This window comes from Pseudopodoces humilis, chromosome 3 (assembly GCF_049639895.1).
Source record: "Pseudopodoces humilis isolate 2021_Gansu_Grassland_sample_001 chromosome 3, ASM4963989v1, whole genome shotgun sequence".
Taxonomy (NCBI): Eukaryota; Metazoa; Chordata; class Aves; order Passeriformes; family Paridae; genus Pseudopodoces; species Pseudopodoces humilis.
In genome coordinates, this window is record NC_142202.1 from 98999861 (window position 1) to 99023452 (window position 23592).

Consider the following 23592-nt stretch of genomic DNA (forward strand, 5'->3'; position numbering starts at 1 on the left):
GCAGCAGAGATGAAATACGAATTTCAGTCCCAGTCCCATTTCAGTTCAGTCTGTGTCACCCACCATTGCATGCACATGACCGCAGGTTCTTCTCCCTCTCGCAGAAAGGGACGCACTCCCCATCCTTGCACTTCCCCATGTCCACACACACCGTGTCATCCGGAGCATTCCCCGGAGGGGGACACTCACTGCTGTTCCCTGCAGATGGAAGTCAGCAGAGTGGGAGGACTGTGTTAGAGCAAAGGGCAGAGCACCTAAGTGTGCAGAAGAAGGAAAAGAATGGAAATACAGACTTATCCCTGGAAAACCCCAATGATTTGTTCTTGACTTTCAACTGCAGGCTGCCTGCCAGCTGCTCTGCGAAACAGCAGAAGCTCCTGGAGGCTTTTAATAGCTCAGGCATTGTGACACTGGCAACCAAGCAGTAGGTGCAGACCCTGGAGCCCCTCTTGGCAAAGCACACTCTGAGTTGATTCCCTGCCTCCAAGAAAGACTATGAGGAGGAACTAAACAAGTGGGGAAGCAGAATTGCAGTAATTCCACCCTTTCTATGGCAAAATTCATTCTTGTCCTCTCCCAGTAACACACTCTGTTTTGGTTTTTTTTTCCTTTTAAGAGAAAGAAACAAAAAAAATTTAAAAATTAAATAATATAAAAACCCAAACTTTTTAATGTTCTACTGGACAATAAATCACAAAGTGACTCTTGAACTACAATGAAACTCATTATAAGAGCATATTGTGATGCTTAACGGGTCTCTAAAATTACATGCACCGGATGACTAAAGGACACTAGACTGAAAGTGGGTTGAACAGGACACTAAGCCTGGAGCACTTGGCTAGCTGACATACAGGGGACAGAACCGTATCCTACCAGTGCAAAAAGACTCTCCTTTACAAGTGGCATTTATGGCTTCCTGGCATTTCTTTTGTGCACTTTCAAACTGGCAGCCTTTACAGCAAGGACTGTTCCGGTCACTGAGGAAAGATGAAAATTAAAGAAATAAATATTAACCAATTTTTAAAAAATAAGTACGACAAAGCCAGAGAAAAAAGATGTTTAGGAAGTAAAAAGCTACTTCTTGGAGACTGACTCATGGATTCAACCCTTTTCCCCTCTGCCCTCTCCCACAGCCACCTTTCTACATACACACTCACTCTTCATGAAGGTCAAATCACATAGAAAGTACAATATACTGAGAGACAACAGAGGGACCCTTGTATTTATTCAAGGCACTTGGATCATCCTCTTGTAACCTGCTGTGCAACTTAGGACAAGATCTTTCACCCTTTCATTCCCCAAACATTTCTCCCTTTCTGTTTGTCCTAAAGGTTCCCTACTTTGTATTCTGCATTGTCTTTACTTTCATTGTTCTCACCTAACACAAGAAGGGCCTTAGTACAAAAACACTCATTAAAATTGATGGCTTTGCTTGCTAAACAACAGGAATTGCACAAGCTCTCTAATGTTACATGGTGTAGAGATGAACTATGAAAAAAAAGGATTGGACACTGCATTGCAACAAGGCCATGAACACCCCAAAAAGAAATAACAGAAAGAGGAGTCGTTTACTGCAGTCAGTGTGTTGTCTCCTCAAACACATTTTGCAGCAGTCTGGAATTACCAGTATGTACCAGTGTAAAAAGCCACCTTCCCACACAAACAAAACTTGTATTTGCACAGAAAGTGTGCACAGGAAATTTTTAATGTTTTTTGATTGCCTAAGTTTGCTTAATGATAATGCTAGTAATAACAATGACAATAATAATTTTCAAGCCTGTGGCTTTTGACACTTCTCAGGAGAACAGAATGCTACAAAAATAATGTATGAACATAGAAGCCTTTCATGAAATCTTTCATTATTGTGAGCTCACACATTCAGCCTTAAAGATGCGAAAGAGGCCTGTGTCACTGCAGATGGCTTTAGGAGTTTTCAGCCCAGCCCAACATTCTCTCCTGTGTAGAGAAGCTGCAGCTCATTTCCCCTCACCTGCACTTGGCACCATCTTTCAGTTTACAATCTGCAGAGCAGCAGGGATCAGCCAGTTGGTACAAGAGGCCAGGATCACATTCCTCCCCTTCATCCACTCTGGAGTTCCCACACACTTTGTTGTTGCGCTCTTTGAAGCACTCCTGGGCCTTGATCTCTATGGTCCTATGGATGGATTTTTTGCTGCAGCTTGAGAACATCTAGAGAGTCACAGGGCAAAAAAGCAGCACTGAGTGTACCTTTCTGTCAACAGCTGTCATCTAAGACAGCCATAGCCCTCCTGTGCCTCTGAGCTCTGGCATCCCAGAAAGCATTTATTCCCTATGTACTGTCAGTTTAATGCCTTGGAAAAATTTTAAGAGGGGAAAGTAACAGTTGGGTCAGTAACAGACCCTGCCACCCACTGCAGGGGCTCCCCCACACAGTCTGGCTCAGAGACAACTCCAGCTCTCCCATGGCTTCAGCAGGCCCAGGACAGGATGTGAAGCACAGCAAGAGGCACAGACTGCGCTGCCTCTGGGCAGAGTGGCTAGGCACAGCCACAGGTCAGACCAGCCTGCAGGCCAACCATCCCCTGCTCATCTGGGTTTCTCATCTGTACAACAGGCACAATGCCAATGCCACACTGCCAGGGCAACTTCCACCACAGCTGTGGTGCCTGGCAGACCCTCTCCAACAGCAGCTATGGGCCACCCCAACACGGTGTGGTACTGAAGATTCTGGATTTGACTCTTGCTGGGACTTGCCTGTAGCAGCATATGGCCACAGCTAATTACAAACAAGTAATTAAAATGCACCTTGACATCTGAGAACTCCACTGAAACCCAAATTCCAAAGATGGGCTTATCTTGCAGAGAATGCAACTGCATGTAAATGTTTTCTTACAGCTAATCCATTACATTCTGGTGGTTTCAAACTACAGGAATCATTAACTAAATAGATTTGCCACGCAAAGGGTCACTGACCATAGCAGAAACTTTTGTGTTGATGCAAAACTAAACCACCATACCTTGTTGTTTACATGATCCCCACTGACAGCAATAGGATACATGACATATTTCCCACCCTGGTCTTCAGTGGGGGCACACTCTGGCAGACTGTCAGGATCATGCTCTGCTCCAAAGTTATGTCCAAGTTCATGTGTTGTAACCAGGTCAGCCTCCTTTTTTGAACATGAAAAAAAAAACAACGCTGGAAACAATTGGTCTGAGCAGTAAAGCACAGAAGATCCCAGCTACTTCTAGACCACCAGCAATACTAAGATACACCAAGATGGCAGGGAATTTCCTGTGAACATTTTTCTGTTTTTAGAAAGGGGAGAAATGAAGATAAATAAAATTGAGGCCCTTTTCAAAGTCAAGTTCAAGGACTAGATTTGAACATGAAATCACTGGTAAAGGCAAAATGCTATCCTAGAACATCAATTTAAACTTGTTTTCAAGGCAATGCAGATGCTTAAATACAAAAATTTGCTTCAGTGCAGCTGGAAGGCATAAAAAGTTAAAACAAAACCCAATCCAAACAAACACCAGCTATTATGATTAGTCAATCTCTTGTTTAACATATCTTGACATTAGAATTATTTCTTCTAAATGGACAATGACATTAGGAGTGTCGAATAAACTCTGCTACTGCATGAGTTCTAGGAAAGACACCTGCAATTGTGGCCCAACAGGGATGGATTTCCAACATCATTTATGCAAGACGCCTGCCTGTGCTGAGGATCCCAAACTGGCTCTGCTCGCTGTGCACCTCCCAGGGCACCTTCCCCAACAGATGGTGTCAAGCTCACAAGGTGACAACCACAAACTGAACTCACACAGAAATAAAGATAATCACACGGAGACTGGGCAGTTCTGGAGAGGAGCTGCTGCTGCAGCTGCTGTGTGGGCACAGGAAGGACAAGCACTGCCATGAGCTGCCCTGGTCTGTGTCTAAAGATGGCTAATGTGGGAGCCACAGACAGGAGAGCTGCCTAGGCATCCCTCCTGTGCTTCACTGTTTCATTTGGTTTTGTTTTTTTTAAACCTAAGTGGACACCATGCAGCACTTTCCCTGTGAAACCAGTGTGAACCATTGTCCCAAGCCATAAGCTTTGCCAGTGGGAAGACAGAAAACTCAACTTCCTTTGTAATCTAAGGCAGAACTCCAATCTGCTGACTGAACAATTGCAAATAGCATGGCAACAGCTATTGCTAGAGCTCTCTGTCAATATCCCACTAACAACAAAGCTTTACTGTCTTTTTTCCCTATCTTCTTGACAGTTTCTGTGCCAAGTTTTAGCCCACACATCAATTATAAATTCCTATTATAATCTTACTACAGAAAAGCACAGCTGAGAAGCCAGCAGAAGTCAGCAAAAGCGAAATATGCCCAACTTCAAAGATTTAATAGAGGCAGACATAGGCACTGCTGTGGTGTCTTTACAAGTGAGACAAAGCTCATATTTAGGCCTTTGTGCATTTACTATCTCATAAAGTATGGGAAAAAATCCAGGAAGCATCAATATACATTAAGCTTAGTATTAGCACTAATAAGCCCCGTCTACTATACTGTTCTGTATATGCTTTACTCAGGACACAAAAAAATCAGGTGGAGGAATTTCATTAAAAGGCTCAAACTAAACCTCCTACTTTGCCTGCTTGTTCTATTTGAGGGTTTGTTTTGTTAGGGTTTTGTTGTTTGTTTGGGGATCTTTTGTTAAAACAAAATACATTTCAATTCATCTTCAGACATCAAAAACCTGTTTATATCTAGGAAACCACAGCCCCTAGGAGACACTAGCTGTTTCCTCATTTCTGCTTCACAGTGAATTCATTTTTCAGTTCCATTCAGTCCTGACTCCGCTTGTCAGCTACAACAAAAAAGATTTTTGTTTTATGATCTATATCCTTGTCCCCAGAGTTCTGACTCAAATGGAAACTTTTGTGAGAGAGCACAGAAGCTTGTGACAATCCTATGACACACATCACCAGCACACACGTATGAGGAGGATACTCTTTTACCTTTGTGAGGATGGTCTTCCCATAGTTTTTGGTGCTGGTCAAGCCACTGTTCAGATAGATATCCTTCTTTGCAATTTGGCTGTAATAAGCTAAAAGAGTGAGCAATAAAATAGAGAAACATTTTTCTTGTGTTTCAGAGTACTTCTGGGAGGAGAGGGAAACTTGTCAGGGGAAATGAACAGCTTTATAGCTTTATTGTTCTCACAGGCTCACTAGTGAGACCCTACCTCTTACCAGTTTTTGGAGCTCAATTTTTCAAGCACAGCTCCAACAGCTCATGTATTGCAGTAAAGGCAAAACCAGCAGAAATTTCCAAGACAACAGCATCTGCCATTCCAGAACCACTGCAGGATGCATCCACACAAAGCAGCCCTTAGAACAGGTTTTTTTCTATACAGCCTGTTCACACCAGACAACTTAGTGACTGTGATTAGTGGCTTTTATCCTTCCTGCTTTTTTCAGCTCCAGCCAAAAAATATGGTCATCCCTTCTATGCAAAAAAACAACTACTAGAGTGATGCCTGAAGTTTTAGCTCTCATATTTTCCAGATTCAATACTGCATTAGTATGTAACTCTGAACTTCATATAAAGTGCTAGCAAGTTCTCCTCCTAACAGTTTAGTTAGACAAAACAATCCTTTTCCAGCCTGAGAACCAAGGACACTGCTGCAGCTTCAGGCCCAAGAAGTATGAACAAGAATGAATTAAGGAGATCAATCTGGGAGGATGGGACTTTATATCCTGAATCCTGGACAATTAACCCAAACATGTAAATGGACCAAAACTTATAAAAGTGTGAAAACTTGTGACTGGTCATTCCTCTTGGGTGTCACCTTGGCCAGGCTCTTGTACTGCCCAAGGTGTATCCTTTGAAGGCCTTTAATAAATACCTACTTTATTCCCTTAACGCTGTCTAGCCTCTGTTCCAGGTAGCCTCTCTAGGCATCAAGAGTCTATGCAAATGACACAATATACTCCAAGAAAGTTGGAAAAAATAATTAAACATCAATAACAAAAACTAGCTTCCAACCCACAACTGGGACAGAAGAAAAAGAAGCCTTGCCTTTAGGACAAATGCCACCATGGCTGTTAGGTCTGGGAGAGCCAACATAAGCCAGTCCAAGCGTTCCCATGTCAAAATCTTGATACGTGAAGAGATGAGCAAGGCACACATGAGCTGCTTTCTCTGCAATATCAAAGCTAAATTGCTTAAAAAAAAAAAAAAAAAGTCAAATCTCTGTTAGCTTACAGTGCTTGTTATTATTCTATAGATAATAACATTTATTTTATGTGCTGGATGAGTACCTCCTAGATCTCGTGCTTAAATAAGAAAACAGCAGCCGTTTAGCCATCCTACAGAGCTGCAGGAAATTAAACTAATGCCCAAGCACACTGTACACATTCATTTACATAACTTGTCTATTCATTTTCCCTTTTCACAGGGAGGACAAAGCCAAGTACAACAACTCAATGAAGGTCACAAGGCAGCCAGTCTCAGGGGCCAGATGTATCAGGACTGCCTTTCTGACTCAGACCACATTAATAAGACTAATTGATGTCTGCTCTGTAATTATGCAAGGGAGCCCCATACCACAGGCTACAGGGCACAGTAGCTGGTTTGACTTTGTGTGACATCTACACATCATGCAGAGGGAGCAGAGGACTTTCACCCATTACTACAGAGTAGCCATATGAATGAGCAATTCTCTGTTTAGGAGCACAATTTTTCAAGGGTTACAACCTACCTCTAGCAGCATTTTCACATCCCAGGCATCTTTCTTATCATCTGGGTAACTTCTTGCCATATTATAATGCTTTTCTCCAGATTTTACAAGATTTGGCTCATTGTGGATGATAATCTACATGTCAAAAAGGGCAACAACAATGAAGACAAATTTTGGTCAATTTTACAGCTACAGAAAAGGTTTCAATGTAATTTTAAATGCCTCAATAGATCAGTAAGGAAAAAAAATTCAGACTCAGCATGACTAATATTAACTTTCCAGCCTCTGCTAGTTAAATACACTAACTAAATCCTAAGTAACTATATTGTAAGTAACTCTTTTACAGGATAATATCAGAAGTTTTCACTGTAAAATTCTGCTTTGAGATGCATATAACTTTTAGAAAAAACCCCAAACAATTACAATCAGTATAAATAACCCCAAATAATTTCAGAGTTCTAGCTAACCAAAATGTATGTTAAAGGATTGCTACTTTCCCAGTAATCCAGAATTAGTTCATCCTGTTCTCTACCCTCTCCCTGCCCAAGTAATGCTCCTTCTTTATGACTGCAGATCTTTTCCCAGCAAAGGGGGATCTGGCTTGTACCATTAGTTTCCATGTCCCACATCATAGCTCTTGCAGTATGCTGAGCTGATGGAGTCCTCCTGTTTTTAATGCTGCTTTCCAGATTTCTGTGCACTAACTTCGAGATACCATCATAGAAATAGAATTCACTATATTCCCTGTGTCCATATACAAGCCTCTACACTAGCATGATGTCTAAGGGAGTCATTAAAGCTCTTCAGGCAAGATTGTGTGTTTTCAGCTGTGTTTGAGGCCCACTCAGGCTTTGTAAGCCAAGCACTAGCAACAGAAATATGAAATAAATGAATATGTCTGAAAGAAACAAAATTTGCTCATATTCAGGCAAGAAAAAGCACTTTTGAATTAGGAACAAATATGGAAAGATTCTCCCTGAAAATTCATATCTCAAACACTGTAAGGAATTCAAAATGGGAATCATATTAGATCATTGACACTGGCAAGATGCTACTTCAGAGTGTTCCTGGCTAGAGTTAATAAAGTAGGATTTTGTTACTTTAGCTCTAACCCAGAAAAAATAATCAGAAACACTGCTGCTTAAACCATGTTCCTTTAACTTGGAAGCCCACTGCAGAGACCAGTGAATACCTGCTCTATCTGTATGCCGTACCCATTGAAGGTTCCATCGTCCCAGGAAGTGTTTCGGTAGATGTCATCTACTCTGTCTATCAATTCAATCTGTGTGGAAAAGAAAAACAAATTACCCAGGTGAGCATTCATGGAGTAAAAGACATTCAGAGAAACTGCAACACACTTACCTAGAAACAGTCACCTGAGTTAAAACTGAACCTCGTGTAAAGTGACAAAACAAACTGCCTGGATACAAGTACTGCTGGTTTTGGATCAGCATTATCCAATATACTTGAAAATTTTCCATCATAAAAAAGCAGCACAAACTTTTCCATTTATCACTTTTTTTTGTGTAGTGGAAGAGCAATAATACTAAGAACAAGACATTTTGGAAAACACTGTTCACACACTGATTTTCCAGATTTCTTTGAGGGGAAGGGCAGAGGAGGAAGCTGTTTTTACTGCTTTGTTTTAGCATGGTGCTTAACTAGTTTAACTGACCCCCAGGCTTGCTACCCTCACCCAGCCAAAAATCTACTATTTTCCTCATTATGTTTCAAGCACAAGGTTCTAGAAAGCCTCATGTCAGTGCTCACAATCAATACCTCCCTTTTCAAGCTGTTCTCTTAAAAAAACCACCTCCTACTAAATATAAACAACCAAACTTGCTGAGAAGTGACATTCAAAACCACTCAATAATAGTTTATGCTTTAGTTTTCCAATCACTGTGTTGTTAACAGTACCCATCTACCCAGGAAACACAACAGGGGTCAGCCTCAGCACGTCACATGCTGAGATAAGAGCACCTCTGCAAATACACCAAATGAGGCCCCCTCACCTGCAGAATGTAAAAGCATTTCTGGAACAGAAAGGTCAAAAAGCCAGTAAAAGTGGAACAGAGTGATTAGCATTTCAAAGAGTAAAGTTCAGAAAGAGACTTTTGACAAACAACAGGCCTTCAAACCTGTTTTCATTTGTTTTGTCTCCAGCCCCCAGATCCCCATACTCTCCCCTTCTGCTGAAAGGCTGTGGGTAGGCCTTGCTCTAGTTCACAAAAATCTGTCAGACAGACAACCCCAGTGTTTTGGCTGGGTCACTCAGTAATTGGTACATACAATGCAACCCTGCTTCCCTCAGGATGGCTGAACACCTGCCTGCTGATGGGAAGCAGTGAATTAATTTGCTTGTTTTGCTTTGCTGCTGTGAACAGCTTTTGCTATTAAACTGTTTCTACCTCAACCTACAAGTTAGCTCACCTTTACCGTTCTGATTCTCTCCCCATTCCATCTGGGAGGAGAGATTAAGTGGCTGCCTGAGGCTGAGCTGCCTGCTGGGGTTAATCCACAACACCAATGTACAACCAAACAAGTTGTTTACTGGGCCTGCTTCTAATTTATTGTTCTGGGCAGAGAATCCTGAAAGAATGTTGAGAAGATCAATATGAGTTGCTTTAACCTCTCATTAAACATGCTAGAACTTTAAAGACGCTCAGATAATTTGCATTGGATTTCAAAATCCAGGAGACTCTAGAGCTCTGACTGAGAAAAGAGAAGTTCCTGGGCAGAAAATGGCATAACCAACAGAAGCATATGAAAGGAAGGAATTTGCTTTTAAGTGAAATTTGAAGACTACTGAACTACATTAGCTTCATTGTAGAATATTTTTCAAGCATGATTTAGCACTTTCCCAGGTAAAAGCTGTGTGTACAAAAGTAGTATATGCTGTATGTTGTTTTAACTTCTGCATCAGTGCATTTTCCTGCCTCTATTCCAGCAAATTTTAACACAGTACATTTACTTACCAAATAATTTATAGTGGTGCTCTCTTCCCCACGGCCCATGTACTTGAAGAAACGATGGTCTGCCACTACCAACATCTTGCATGTGTTCTTGGAGTCCTCTGGAACTGCTCTTTTCTTCCGATGGGTGCTTTCTAAAGTAAGTATTTAAAAAAAAAAACTCAATACTACTAGCACTGCTGAGTCTATTGTCCTTATTTAAGACCTGAATTTGAGTGTGGGTGGGCTTCTGGGAGGAGAATGGGGATTTTTAGGTTTAGTTTGTGGGTTTGGGTTTTTTTAATGGCTATTCTTAAATTTTGTCTTCTTAACAGTCCTCAAACTTACTGTAAGGACAAGAAAGTACAGCAGTGAAACTGAGTTATTCATCAGATTTACCTATAGAGCTTTTGTGGTCATCACCACAGCCTTAACACCTCTCCTCCCGTTCCTAATCACTACCCCAACTTTTGCTGACTCAGCAAAGGACACAGGAAAGAGACCAAAAACTCTCAAAACCCCATCACAGCTCAAGATGGATAGCTTGAGTGGCCACAGAGGCCAAACGAGTCCTGCTGCACAGTGCACAGAAGTACAAAGTGGTTTTAAGATGCATGTGGAATGCTGCTTCCCCCCTCCATCCCCACAGTGAATTGAAAGAAATTTGTTTCAAAGATGCTGCTCACTCAAGGTGAGGACACTTACCTTCATTTTGTCTCCTGTCTTCCAGTCCTTTTGGCAAGAGTTCATCTTCACTCAGCTTTAAATAACCACATACTTTGGGGGACTGCAACCTTGAGAAATCTTTGATATCTTCAGATCTGTAGACCAGCAGTCTTTCATCTTCCACATCATCTACAAATCTCCATAGTGGCTGACAGCACAAGGAGAAGTTAGAAACATAGTGAACCCAAAGTCTAGATAAATACAAAACTTTATGTATGTACCATTGTATCTCCACAGCTTTCTGTCTACACACACAAATGCACAAATGCACTTCACCCACAGCAACAAATTTACTGATAAAATGACATCCCCAAGAAAGCCAACAAAAGTCTTATGCTCTCTTATGCTACATGGGAATCCAAAAGTCTGAGAGTATCTTAAAATAGTGGCAGCTACCTGATAAGGCCATAGGAGAGAATTTTTCTTCTCATCAAAATCTGAGCAAGCTAAAGAGGCTTCTCAGGTTCCTCTGCTCCCCTCTGTAACAGCACGGTGCCAGGAGGATATCTTTAACTGCTAACAAATGCACTGACCAGAAGCACAGGAGGAGGCAGGTAACAAAGAGCCTTTAAGCACACAGCAGAATGTAGGCTATTCGATGTTCAACAGCTACCCAAGTCACTCACAAGCATGAATATTGCTCCAAAACCAAAGACCATGAAATCCCGAGGAAACACACCAATTCCCACAGCAGATGCATACAAACATCTTTTCACTTTACTGACAAGTCCTGTTATTATCTGAATGTTAAAGCTAAAGCAACACCACCAAATATGACACAGGCAGGGTCAGTTCTTTGGCCAAAGCCAAGCAACACAGACTGCCTGCATCTACAACATAGTGCACCTGGCTCTGGGTCTCCTCTAGCCCTTAGGCAGGGCTCTTCCAACTTCAGCCAGCCATTATTTAGCACACTGTGCTTTTGCTTCACAGCAAAAAGGTCCCAAAATGTGAAGGCTTTACCATGTCAGCAGCCATGTCTGCAGCACTGAAGATTTCACACAGAAAGGCAAGATGTGAGTGCAACAGTGCTTTACACAAAGGCCCACAGCCTTTCCAAACCATACACAACTATCTTGAAAACAAAAGCAGGAGATGGCAGAGCAGCTAAGTCCATGCTGCCTTTGGGGAACAGACTCAGGCATGCTCCCTCTGCGACAGTGCATGGGAATCATCTCACCCAGGGCTGTCAGTGGCCAAAGCTGACCTGGGGACACCACCAGCGAGGCAGCATGGGCAAGCCAGAGGCTGCACACCACTGCCTGCCCTCAGCTGCACACACAGCCAGCCAGGGACAGGGGGCTGACTGCACGGAGAGACCAGGCACACCCACAACTGCTCTGGACCACAAACACAAAAATGCTTTACATCACAAGCAAACAGCTGTATGTTCTTAATGTAAAACACAAGTAAAGTGACTTGGGCATTTTGATCACATTTTTAACATGACTAGATTTCTTGGGTTTACCTATAATTCTGCGTATCTGTGGGTTTGGAGACAATTACAATATTCATATAACACTCACCCATAATTACTGTTATTAAGCCATTCTAATACTGGTTGTGACTGGGATTATACTGCACTGAATATCTCATTATGACAGTCTGTAATTATATATTTGTTGAAAATGGTTTTTTTTTTAACCAAGAGTTCAAAATAACACAAGCAATGAAAACAGTGAAAAACAAGGGCGTAGGGAAAAATAACCAGATTTTCAGATAAAATACTGGATTTTCAATGAAGCTCTAAGAATGGGAAAACTTCCAAGATGTAACAAAGCCAGTTTTAAAAAGCTTCACAGACATCGACTCTGTTTAGACTGCCACAGTTTGTTAGAGGCCATGATCCGCCACTAATTTCTAACATTAACCATTTCTGTTTCTGAAACCCCCTTCTGTTTAAAATGTACCTTCTCCCTGATGTATCTAAGACATGCAACTGTCAGAGAATGCCACTCGCTAATAAAAGTCAACACTTACAAGCCAAATTGGTTTCTTATTTCTCTCCCTCCTCACCCCAAAACAAACATTACCTACCACCAAATCTAGTTTGAGCTACAGAAGTGTCAACACAACTAACTAGGAAGAGGAACACCCAAAGGAAAAGAAGGTGAATATCTGGATACAGTTTTCCACAGCAAAGCATACCTCGATATTGTATTCTTCTCCATCAGTATTGATTCGCACTGTAAAATCTTCATCCCCAATATGTGCCACAACCTTGGAATTATGCTCTCCTTTAACATAAGCATGGAAGAATTAAATTAATTCAGCTCTTTGCATGTGCTTCTGCACAGACACTGTTTGTTGGGGGGTTTTAATTGTTTCTAAACTTCATGACAAAAATACCTTCTTCAGTCTCTGTACTGTTCAATTTAAATAAAAAAAGAAATTAATCAGCATTTCCCTCAAGTCTCAACTTCCCGATAGTCATAGTCATCGAGACTCAGATTTAACAGAAATTTTGCAGGAAGTGTTGAGATGGCTCTGGGGATTAGTAATAGGGGAGACAATATTTCTGCCAACAAAAGCAGCCAGCGTGCATCTAACTACTATCAGACAGCAATTTTGGCGTCAGCCAGCATTCCAGGACAAAAGTCTCACCACAGCACAAAGGCAACAAAGAAATCAAAACAACTTAGCAAAAGCATTAGTACTGCATGAGTACTAATAAAGTACACATAAAGTGGAGCATGGTATCTTTGTTTACAGAAAAGTAATCTACAAAGAACTGTCTTTTAGTCTTTTAATTGAACAGTCTGGGTATCACTGCATCACCTCTACCTCGGCTTTGTGTTCTGGGGCAAGGAGTATTCAAGTCCTACATTCCAGCAGGAATTAAAGCTACCATAAGCATTTAAAAAAAAATAAATAATTTGCAAGCTGCCGCTTAAGTAAATTATACCTTTGTGTCCTGCCAAACTAAACACAAGAGTCCTATCTTAGGAGCTTGATCCTACCACCCACCAAACCTAAAAAAATCCCCAAATACACCACAAAAACAAAACCAGAAAATCCAAGGGGATAAGAATTACGTTTATTTCTTCATCCCAACCATATCTGACGAAAATGAAGGAAATACACCATTTAGTCTGCCCAAGAAACTTGAGCAAAGCTGTTGTTTCTCAGCATTGACCCACAGTCTACTTCATACTAACCAACAACATGTCCGGTGAAAAAGTCTTGCCATTGAACATGATACTCCTTTTCCTTGCCTTCACCATCCACAATTAATGCTTGAAATTTTTCTGAAAAGTGTTCAGCAGTTGCAGTTAAGTATAATTTAAAGTGCCTGTAAAAGAATTTACTTACATTTATTTTTAAGCAAAGTATACACATAACAGATACATTCAATCTCCATTTTATTGAGGGTCCAAAAGAAGTTAAAAAGCATTAATTCTGATAAGCAGGCTATGAAAACATAAACTGTGTAATTCATAACTGTAAATATTTTAGAATCACAGATGTTTCATTTAAAAAAAAGTTAAAAAATAACCCCCAAAATCCAAAACAGTCGGTTTGTTCATGATGTACCTTCTCCATTTGCAGTTAAGCAAAACCAGTTACTGCTAACTATTAAAGACAAAAAAAAAATCAGACCAAGAAATTTCTTCATCTATTTGAAAATAAATTATGTTGAAGTTCTTACCTTCTGACATAATACGGGTAGAAAACCATAAACAAAAATCTGAACTCCCTATATTTTTTACAATATATTGTCACAAAAACTAAACACCAGCCCAAGAAGTAAACTGATAACCTTTTCTGGAAGAAGCCTTATGGGTTCTTGGTTTATGTGAGCTTTGGGTCAAAGATTTTTGGCATGCTCCTCTGCAATTATTCTGTAATTGTCATTGGCAGCCTCACCCTAAAGCCAGGGTGCATAAGGCAGTGCAAAACAAGGACAGTCAGACATCTGATCCCATTAACCTCTCGTAATTGCCCCTCCAAACTCAAAAAAATTGCCCTTTCAAATATTCAAAAATTATGCATAACTTGCACGACAGTTGAAGATGACACAGGGGAAGGCACATGAATACACAGAGGACAAAAGATGTCAGACAAACAACAATCAGTCTACATTTGTTAATACAAAGTGTTATTCTCACCCTGCTCCCCATTTCAGATTCACAGTTTCAGCACTCAAATACCTGCAAGGCACTTTTCTGACTCTCAGAATAAAACTCCTGCAATCTTCATGCCTGCTCCCTTCTACTTCTCCTCCCCCTTTCACCAGAGCTTTTATTTCCCATCTTATAACAAAAAGCAAAAAACCAAACCAAACAAACAAAAGATTAAAATAAGTATTTTATTTAATGGCACATTTATACTCAGTAGGAAAAGGATTAAACCTCCATGAAAATAAATACAGTAAATCTCCTGGGCAACACACCACACACACTTCCAAAACAGAAGGCTGAGATTTTCAAGAACCAGAAGGCAAGTACTGACAACATTGCCAGATGAGGTACAAGTGAGATCCAACCCAATCAGTGGGAGTAATCTACATGAAACTAAACCTAAGAATAAAGCAACAGAAATCCTAAATTACTGCCACTTCAGCTATCAGAGAAATAGAACTTACTTTCCCCTTTCCTCTGAGCCTCTCTGAAGTCATATAACCATGCAGATCGCTAACTTAGAAGAACTGGCCAGTCATGACAGAAAACAAGATAACAATTTCTGGGTTTGAAACTGCACATTACTCATCAGAAACTGAAGGCAAATATGCTATTTCATCAGTGATTGATTTTATGATTTAATTACCTTTGCAGGGCTGAAAAACTTAAGAGCCTCTCTACATGTGTCTCAGGCTGGAGGTCTCTCTTCTTCAGTGAGTGTTGCTGGATGCTAGACAGAGAGAGGATGTCATAGTCTGAAAGCATGGACTCAACTGTGTCTGAAAGACCAACAAGGAAAGTTTTAGTTTCAAAAGGCTTTCTTTCCAAATGCACACATTAAAAAAAGAGCGAACCAGAGACTCCCATTTCAACAGCAAGACCACAGTTCACTCTAATTTTAGGATAACTATTTTACATTTCAGTAATGGTCTATTTTGTGTAGAAATCAGAGTGAGACAAGACACAATCTGAGAGAGACAGAATTTGCATCAGTTTTTTCTACAATTTCTGAGCAACACACTCATAATTTTTACTGCCAGAGCAATGCAGAACTGATACCCTCCCTAGCTGCCCCCCAGAAACTAAATGGGGAGAACGTCCCCACTTCTCTGGTGTGAATTACTCTCCTCACCAGCTGGTCCCCACGCAAATCTGAGGAAGAAAATAGTTTAACCTGGAAGACTTAAACCAAATTAATTGCAGACTGGACTGTATTGGGCCTTTCTGCCTAACAGTAGCCAGAAAACAAATATCTGCATAGCACAATCAATCAGAATTAACTAACAAGGCAACTCATGTTAGATACCTTGGTTTCCCAATACCTTACCATCATGCAAAACTCCTTTTCCTACTCAGAACATGAAAACTTGTTCAGAGAAAGGAGACCAAGTGCCTGAACTCCTATGGGAGCAGTACACAAATTACAAATTCAGGTCAATATTCTGCAGATGTTTCCACCATTAACAAATTGTACAACAGCTGCTAACAGTGTTTGTCTCTTGCTGATAAAGCCTCCTACTACTTTGTAAGGCATTCCTTCATCAAAGGACCCATCCACACTCTTCCTTCTCTGGAGGACCCACCACCCAGCGAGACACCCAACAAACACCCTGGCTTCCACAAGCACAGTAGATTCAGTTGCTATTTACAGCCTTAACCAGAGGCTCTTATTCCCACTTCTCAGTCAGACATGCTCACTCTTCACTGCACTAAATGAGGATTCAGATGTGTTTTACAAGAGACAGAAGTGTGCACCCAGACATTCTTTATTAAAAAAATTCCCTGTTTCTTTCCCCTCCATTTCCAGCTATGCTTCTAAACCAGATCTGATAGCTAAGAGGTTTTCTGTTAAGGAAGATGGCATTCCTTCAAAGCCCCTGGTCACTAGCTTACCACACTCAGCAAAGCTACCTCATGTGTTTTATTGGACTTTTAAGTAGGCAGCACCACTAACAAGCTGTTTTACTGGCTACTGTGCAACAAACCAAGACTGCCAACTTGAAATCTAGATGCTTATAGCTCTTGAAATACGGGTTTTTTAAACCTGACACTCAGTACCATAATTTATCCCCAAATCCATGCCTCCAAAGCCCAGGAACACTTTAAGAATGCATGCACTAATCAGGGCAAGGAAAGCACCTTGCTTTTCCTATTGCGTGGGGGTGGGTGGGGAGAATTAACCAGCTACGTACAGCCACACGTGTGCTTGTGTACACTGAAGTGAGGAAGGCACAGAAGCGAAGGTGACTGTCACAGCCCTCCTGGCCCTGCACCAGACTGAGTGAGGCACGGGCGACATAGCTGCTCTCTTGGGCAGCAGAAGCCACTGAGCAGCATTTTCCAGGTTTCTCCCTCCCCAGCCCTTGAGCAACACAGGAAGGGCAGTGCAGTTGCAATTTCCTGATTTCTGTTTACAACCCACAGGTTGAGAGCTCTTGCAATTGATTACCATGTGTTTTGGGTTATATGCAAAGAGAAGTTTCTATCACTGTATTTTCTGTTGTGGGGATTTTCCCCATATATGCCCCACTGCTGCAGGGCTTTCATCTTTAGGTTGCCATATGCTGCAAAGCTGGTTCACTAGAGCCACACAGTGAGTAAATGCCTAACTTCCCCCACCATACAGCTCTTTTTTTGTTAAAAAGTTTGTTCTAATTAATTGCTTTTTGTCTGACATCTGCCCTCATCCAGAGCCACCTAGGAAGGGGGTAGGAACAGGCAAGGAAATCAATTCTGGAAAAAAAACTTATTAAACCACCTTGTTCTGAATTCTTTTAATCAAACTCAAGATTCTCTCACCACACTCAGCTAGAGCTAACCCCTCAATTAAAGTGAATGTTGATATACAGGATATCCGACATTGGTTTATGATACAGACCAAGCGTGTGGTACGTGGGGCATGAAACGAGGTGTGGTACCACTGCCGTGCTGTTCGGGGACTTGCCAAGAACAAGGTCTGCCCAAGAGGCACAACCCCAGCTACAAAACATTACTGTCCTTTTCCACCTCTGCCTTTGAAGTACAGACCAGAAACAAGAGAAAGGCATGCCAAAGAGCAAGATGCAGTTGCCGCTATGGCCAGACAAAATGTCTCAGTTTCATGGCAAGAGAACTGAGAAGTCTGCTAAAAAAATCCAGCTTTTTTATTTGGTAGGCAAGTCCTACTCCACCTTAATATATACAAACACCCTTCTGGAAATGCCTCACAGAGACACAGGAAGGGTAGTAAGAACAAGACCTAAGAAGTTCACAAAGATGAGTAAGATGATTCTATTGAAGTAACAAATGAAACACATGGCACTCCCAGTTCCTGTAACCCTGAAACAAGAGTGCACTTGTTCATATTTCCTCTTACCCTTCCTAAATTTGTTTGCCTTTAATTTTACTTACAACATAAGTAGAGGCTTAAGATATGCTGCTCCCAGACATAATCTGTTAACTAATTATGGTATCAGACAGATGTGGAACAAATATATTGGTAATATACTCAAACCAAAATTTTTTTCTGTAAAATGTTCATATTGCAAAAATGAAACCATGTTCATGGCTTATTGAAAATAAAAGATAAAGTGTCATTATTTTAAAGAAAACACAGAACTGTACAGAATCCAACTGTACAGCAGTCTGTGGATGGGAGCCATAGAAAGCATATATTTGACTTTTTATTCAAGTTTTAAAATATTCATGGTATTCCTTCCCCATTATCTTTATTATGGTCCAAGAGTCATTTCCCATGGACTTCAACAGACCTGAGCTTAGTTTTCCCAAACCACTTTTTTGCTGTTCATTCCCTCCCACACCCTCCTAGATTTCTGAATTCCTGTCTTTTTAGAGAACACCTTAATTGCATCCTGATATGGCAACTATTTATTTATTGTCACCAGCCTCCACCTGATGGCACCTTCTTTTCTGGAGGGAAACTTCCCAAGAACATACAGAAATCAGGTTTGTAAGAGAGACAGTGAAGGAACATTGGTGACAAGACGATATCCCAAAGCTCTCAAGAAGAAACCCACAGCAGTGATCCTGCTCTACCCCCAGCTTTGAACTCACCAGCTCCTCCCTCTTTTTTTTCACCTTGTTTCTGGGCTAAAAGCCTCCAGACTTATCACAGGAAAGTATCTTTTAATAAACTCTGCTCCAGCACCAAAGACCTCAAGAATGCATGGGATAACAGCTTGACTGCCTGAGTTGGAGGCCACTGCATGTATTTCAAAAGAAGTTTCTCTTTCAGTGCTCAGCCAGCAATTCAAATGCCAATGTCACCATTCTCCAACCAGCTTGGCTTTCATAAGCATAACAGTAAATTCCCATGATCTCATGCCCCATCTATTGTCCGGAACCCAACAAGTAAATGTGGCAAGTCAGCCATTTCATAAGCATTCTTTTGCACTGTATTATTTATAGAAAGGTTAAGCTTATCGAGAAGCACAAAGATTTTCCAGAAGATATAATTAACATTTTTTAAAACTCTCTTCAAAATTATCCCATGATAGAAAATGTTCCTACCTAAAACTCAAGATCCAAAATTAAAACCAAAAGTATTACTTTTGGGATTTAAAAAAGACACTAGATAATCAGTGGGGTTTGCAGGAATGATTGTAATTATTTCTCCAATCATCCCAAGAGAATAAAAGCAGAAATAATTTTTCTGTCAAAGGCACTGGAATGGGATGACAAGCCTACAGGGAGCAGTTCTAGAACAAGCACTGCGAACACACTCAGGAAGGATTTTGCAGTGGGACTGTTAAATCAGTTTCATCTCTGAGACTGAAAAAGGTGCTCCAGGCTGCATTTCATGCAGTACTTATTGACTGCACTGATTTCCAGTGGGTATCAAACACCTACTGAAAGTTTATGAGCAGTTGACTAGTAACAATTTTTCTGATTCAGATGAGGAGTGACTGAATGGTTGAAGTGCTCCATATTCATTATTTTTATTATTTAGTTTTCTATGTTCTTCTTGTATATTTAAATATTTTAATTAAAGTAACCAAGTACAGTAATTTGAAATATAATTCAGAGTCTCAGAATTTAGACCAAGAAACACAGACTGGAGTCTTTCCAGCTTGAACCACAAGAGCTAAAGCAGGTCTCCATCACCCTACATAAAATAGCTTGTAGTTACAGCCGCTCACCAGCTGCAATACAGCCGGATCATTTGGCTGCAGCACCATTCCAGGGAATGCTAATGGAGAAGGCAAATATAGTCAGTATTTCAACTGGGCACACAAACGGTCTGTACCAGGCAGGAGGTGATGCAGTCCTGCCTAAATGTTTGTGGATACCTTCTCTGAACAGCTTATGCTGCTTTTAGGAGACTGTTGATGAAGAGGACACATTGAGAAAGTTCATTGTGGGAAAGCTGTTTTGTAACAACTCCTTGCTCCTGCTGTTACATCTTTCTCCAGTACATCTAGTACAGAGACATTGCCAGAGACACAACACAAAGTGAATTGAAACACTAATCCCATACAAAACAGCCCATGCCTTTAACAGTTTAGATAAATCATGTTTACTTGTTTCCACTGAAGAGTGGTTGCTGTTTTGCTCATCAAGAACATATAAACAGAAGAACTTGTGTGAGAAGCAAGTTCAAAGCAAGAACCGAATGCATGTCAGCAGTCTAACAAACCATAACAAGATAAAAGTTTACACTCTGTTTGAGCACATTTCTGGACAAACCTGTTGGTAAGAATGGCCACCACGTCAGCACTGCTGATGTTTTAGAAGGCATGTTTTTGACTCGATCCCAGCTGCACCAAACTAGTTAAACCACGTGAGAAAACAAGGTGCCTGCACTCAGTCAGCAGCAGACAAAGCCTCGGGGTATGGTTACCCAGCCCTTGTGCTGGGAGGTCAGGGATGCTGCTGCTTTATTGTCCACCAGCTACTCCACAGTGCACTTCTGCAGTTACACTGGGCAACTACTCTCTCCTTATCACACATTCAGACATGCCAGTGATGGCTATCATGGAAAAGCTGACATCTTACTAAATACCCTTTAGCTCATCTCAGGAAAAACTTGTTCATGTAGCTGCACCTTTATATTACTCCAAAGTTTTTTTCCCACAGTAAAATAAACATCTGTTTCTAGGCAGTGGGAATATTTCCTTAAGGGTGCAAATTCTATTTAGTAGAAGCTGTATAGATAATTAAGCTGCTGTTTCTGGTGGTTTTGAATACAGCTGAATACCCACAACGGCTCCTACATGTTACCTCACACACTTCCAACTTTGCAAATTATCTCCTTCACTAATCACATCTTAAATAAGGACCAGGGAGGAACAAAACTCATACTGCTGGATCTACTTGATTTAACAACAGTCTGTCCTATTAATGACAACAGACCACTTTACAAAGGAAAAATGAAAGCAATATCCTGCCAAATACTGACATTATAAAAAATCAGGAAGTCCACGGAATTAACATCCTCATAATTAAAGTGAAACAAAGGCAATATAGCCATCCCATCTTACACCAGAACAGCATCATATGACTTGATGCTCAAAGAAACCCAACACAATCCACCCCCATCACATGCTTTCATACATCATGCAGAGAGGAACTGTCCTGTCACAGGATGCAGTGTTCTCTGGAAACAGATCATTTGTCTGGCTCTCAAAAAACTACAAGCCTCACTACTGTACAAAGATACGACATCACAAAATCCTGCTGTGTCACAAAATAATTTCAAGTGGAGCTGATTCTAGGCAGACACTAATTACTGTCTAGACTACAGTTGTGAGACCAACCCTTCACTTCTGACTGCATTTCTTCTCCTTGTGGACACAACTTTGGACTCAATCACACATGAACTTCCAAAATTTGAAGCATATCACAGGTACTGAGGGGCAGAATTTTACTATTTCAGTGACAACCCAAAAAGGTGAGAAAAAAGGTGCTCTTGTCTAACACCTATTGTTAATTAATATTAACACCTATAATTATGGATCAACATCTACTGGGTAGCATCTGTAAGTGCCTCCCTTCATAATAAGAGTCCCCTTGCCTTCCCACTTCCCAGTCCATGCACCTACATAGGTTAAAAATTCAAATATCAAGGAGGGGGGGAAAAAGTACAAATAATACACATTAGGGCAGCACAGGAAGACAGGGATGGATATTATGAAGAGATGGAGGGCACGAGTGACAAAGATGGGCAGTGCTATCACATGTATCTGCAAAAATGAAAGACATCAGGAAAACCATTAGAAACATTGAGAAGGTTGCAGGACATCCCCAAAACAGGCAAGTTCATGTACAGCACATGAAGATCACAGGAAAGGACAGCAGGATAAATTGCTCCTTGTTAAAGAAACCTGGCTCTTGGTTCAACAGCAAAGCATGACCTATCATCAGTCTGGCAAACAGGCAAACTCAGACTCCTACAGTTTATAAAAAAGCTGGGGTGGGGGGGAGGAGGGGGCAGAGAACAACCTGCTTATAATGGAAATTAAATATAAACTTCTATCTCAAAGACAAATCTCTGCTGACTACTAAACACACAATTAAATCCTAATGTAAAGTCAGAGTGCCAAAGTGTTAGAGTATGGCTGGCTGTGCTTCCTCACTCGGCTCTTCCAGCCACAGAGCAGAAATCCATGCTGGGGCTTCTGCACATGCACACAAAACCTCCAGAGTGGCAGAAGCATGAAATTGAGATGAATCTCTGCTGCTATCAGCAATGTACAACAGCAGTGACGTCATCAGTTTTTACTGGGGAGAAAATGAAACCATCCCAAATCTTAAATGCAAACAGGAATTTTACTTTTTGTCTGCTTAAAGGTCAGAACAAATTGGCACTACTATAAACCAAACTCATGCTGAGCACTAGATTACACACCCATTACAAAAATCTTGCAATAGTTAAAGGTAATTCTTATTAATTAGAATTTAATGTAACATTGACATTCTTCGTGTTGCCCTTAAGTACTTTTCACAGAAATTACACTTCAATCACTTTTTTCAGTTGGAAATGGAAACACTGACCATTCATATGAACAAATGAAAACAAACCTGAGAAAAGTACTTGAAAACCTTGCCATTATGTAACTTAAAGGAAAAGATTGCTAATCCACAACACAAAATAATACTGATAGTTTGCATTCAATAGGGCCATGTCCACACCAAGCATCTGGCATTTATACAAAGACACTGCATCAACAAATTCCCACAAGGATTTTGAAATAATCCCGCCACATCCTGGGCAGGGACTACATGGTGTGGGATTGTGCATCCTTGAATTCTCCACCATGTGATGCATGGTGAGAAACACACTCACCCTTCAGCTTTTGGGGACAAACTGCAAAACCAGCTCCATATGAAACAGTGATCTTGCTTCAACCGATGTCCAAATGGGGTAAGAAACAGTAACAAAAAAGGCAGATTATAGCAGGGAAACAAATCATTTGACCCTCACCTAAGTCTTGCCTTAGTCTCCAACAGAAGCTTCAGTCCAGCAGGATAAAATTTAATCTTGCATTAAGATTTTTGTCACTAATTATCTCACTGCATTCTTGACACTGAGCTAAACTTTCAATCCCTAAACTCTTTGGCAGCAAATTACATTCCTGGCCTTTTGGACTCCCTGCATTTTGTCATACCAAGTGTGAAGAATTCAAAACTGACTGTAAATCAAATTATGCTGCCCTCTGTATCAATTAACTCCCCTGGTTTGTTCATCAACACCACTATGATGTTTTTTTCAGTCAACAACTTCCAAATCTGAGTCTTCTGATGCGCATTAGGTAGGTTTGCACCAAACCATTTGTAACAGGTCATTTCTCCAGCTCACATAGTTGTTCTGAGTTCTGCATTGTATTTATGCAGTGTGGAGAAAAAACTAGTGAAAATCAGGGTACCTGCCTCAGATTTTATTAGTGCAATCTGGCAGGTAGAAAATTACCCCCAGCGAGTGATTTAAAGGATATAGTCTTCCCAGAAAAGGAACAACTATCTTATTTTAGTTCCCTGTCTAGCTTGTGACAAAAAGTTCTCATTCAAAAGAGGTAACAGTGGAGTAAGATACATTTTACACCTGGACTCTGTTGGGGGTAGTCCTGGATCCTGCTG

At 40.9% G+C, this 23592-nt stretch overlaps 1 protein-coding gene across 1 annotated transcript in view; it reads right to left on the reverse strand.

Moving 5' to 3' along the window:
- The window catches only part of ADAM17 (ADAM metallopeptidase domain 17), a 36706-nt gene that overhangs the window by 9148 nt on the left and 3966 nt on the right, over positions 1-23592 (reverse strand). The window contains exons 2-14 of the mRNA XM_005521872.3: positions 15164-15296; positions 13555-13688; positions 12545-12633; positions 10376-10544; positions 9695-9825; positions 7912-8001; positions 6741-6854; positions 6059-6203; positions 4996-5084; positions 3000-3152; positions 1991-2190; positions 874-977; positions 64-198 (exon numbers count right to left, since the gene is read on the reverse strand). Coding sequence (XP_005521929.1) covers positions 64-198; positions 874-977; positions 1991-2190; positions 3000-3152; positions 4996-5084; positions 6059-6203; positions 6741-6854; positions 7912-8001; positions 9695-9825; positions 10376-10544; positions 12545-12633; positions 13555-13688; positions 15164-15296 — 1686 coding nt within the window. The remainder of the gene's footprint in view (positions 1-63; positions 199-873; positions 978-1990; positions 2191-2999; positions 3153-4995; positions 5085-6058; positions 6204-6740; positions 6855-7911; positions 8002-9694; positions 9826-10375; positions 10545-12544; positions 12634-13554; positions 13689-15163; positions 15297-23592) is intronic.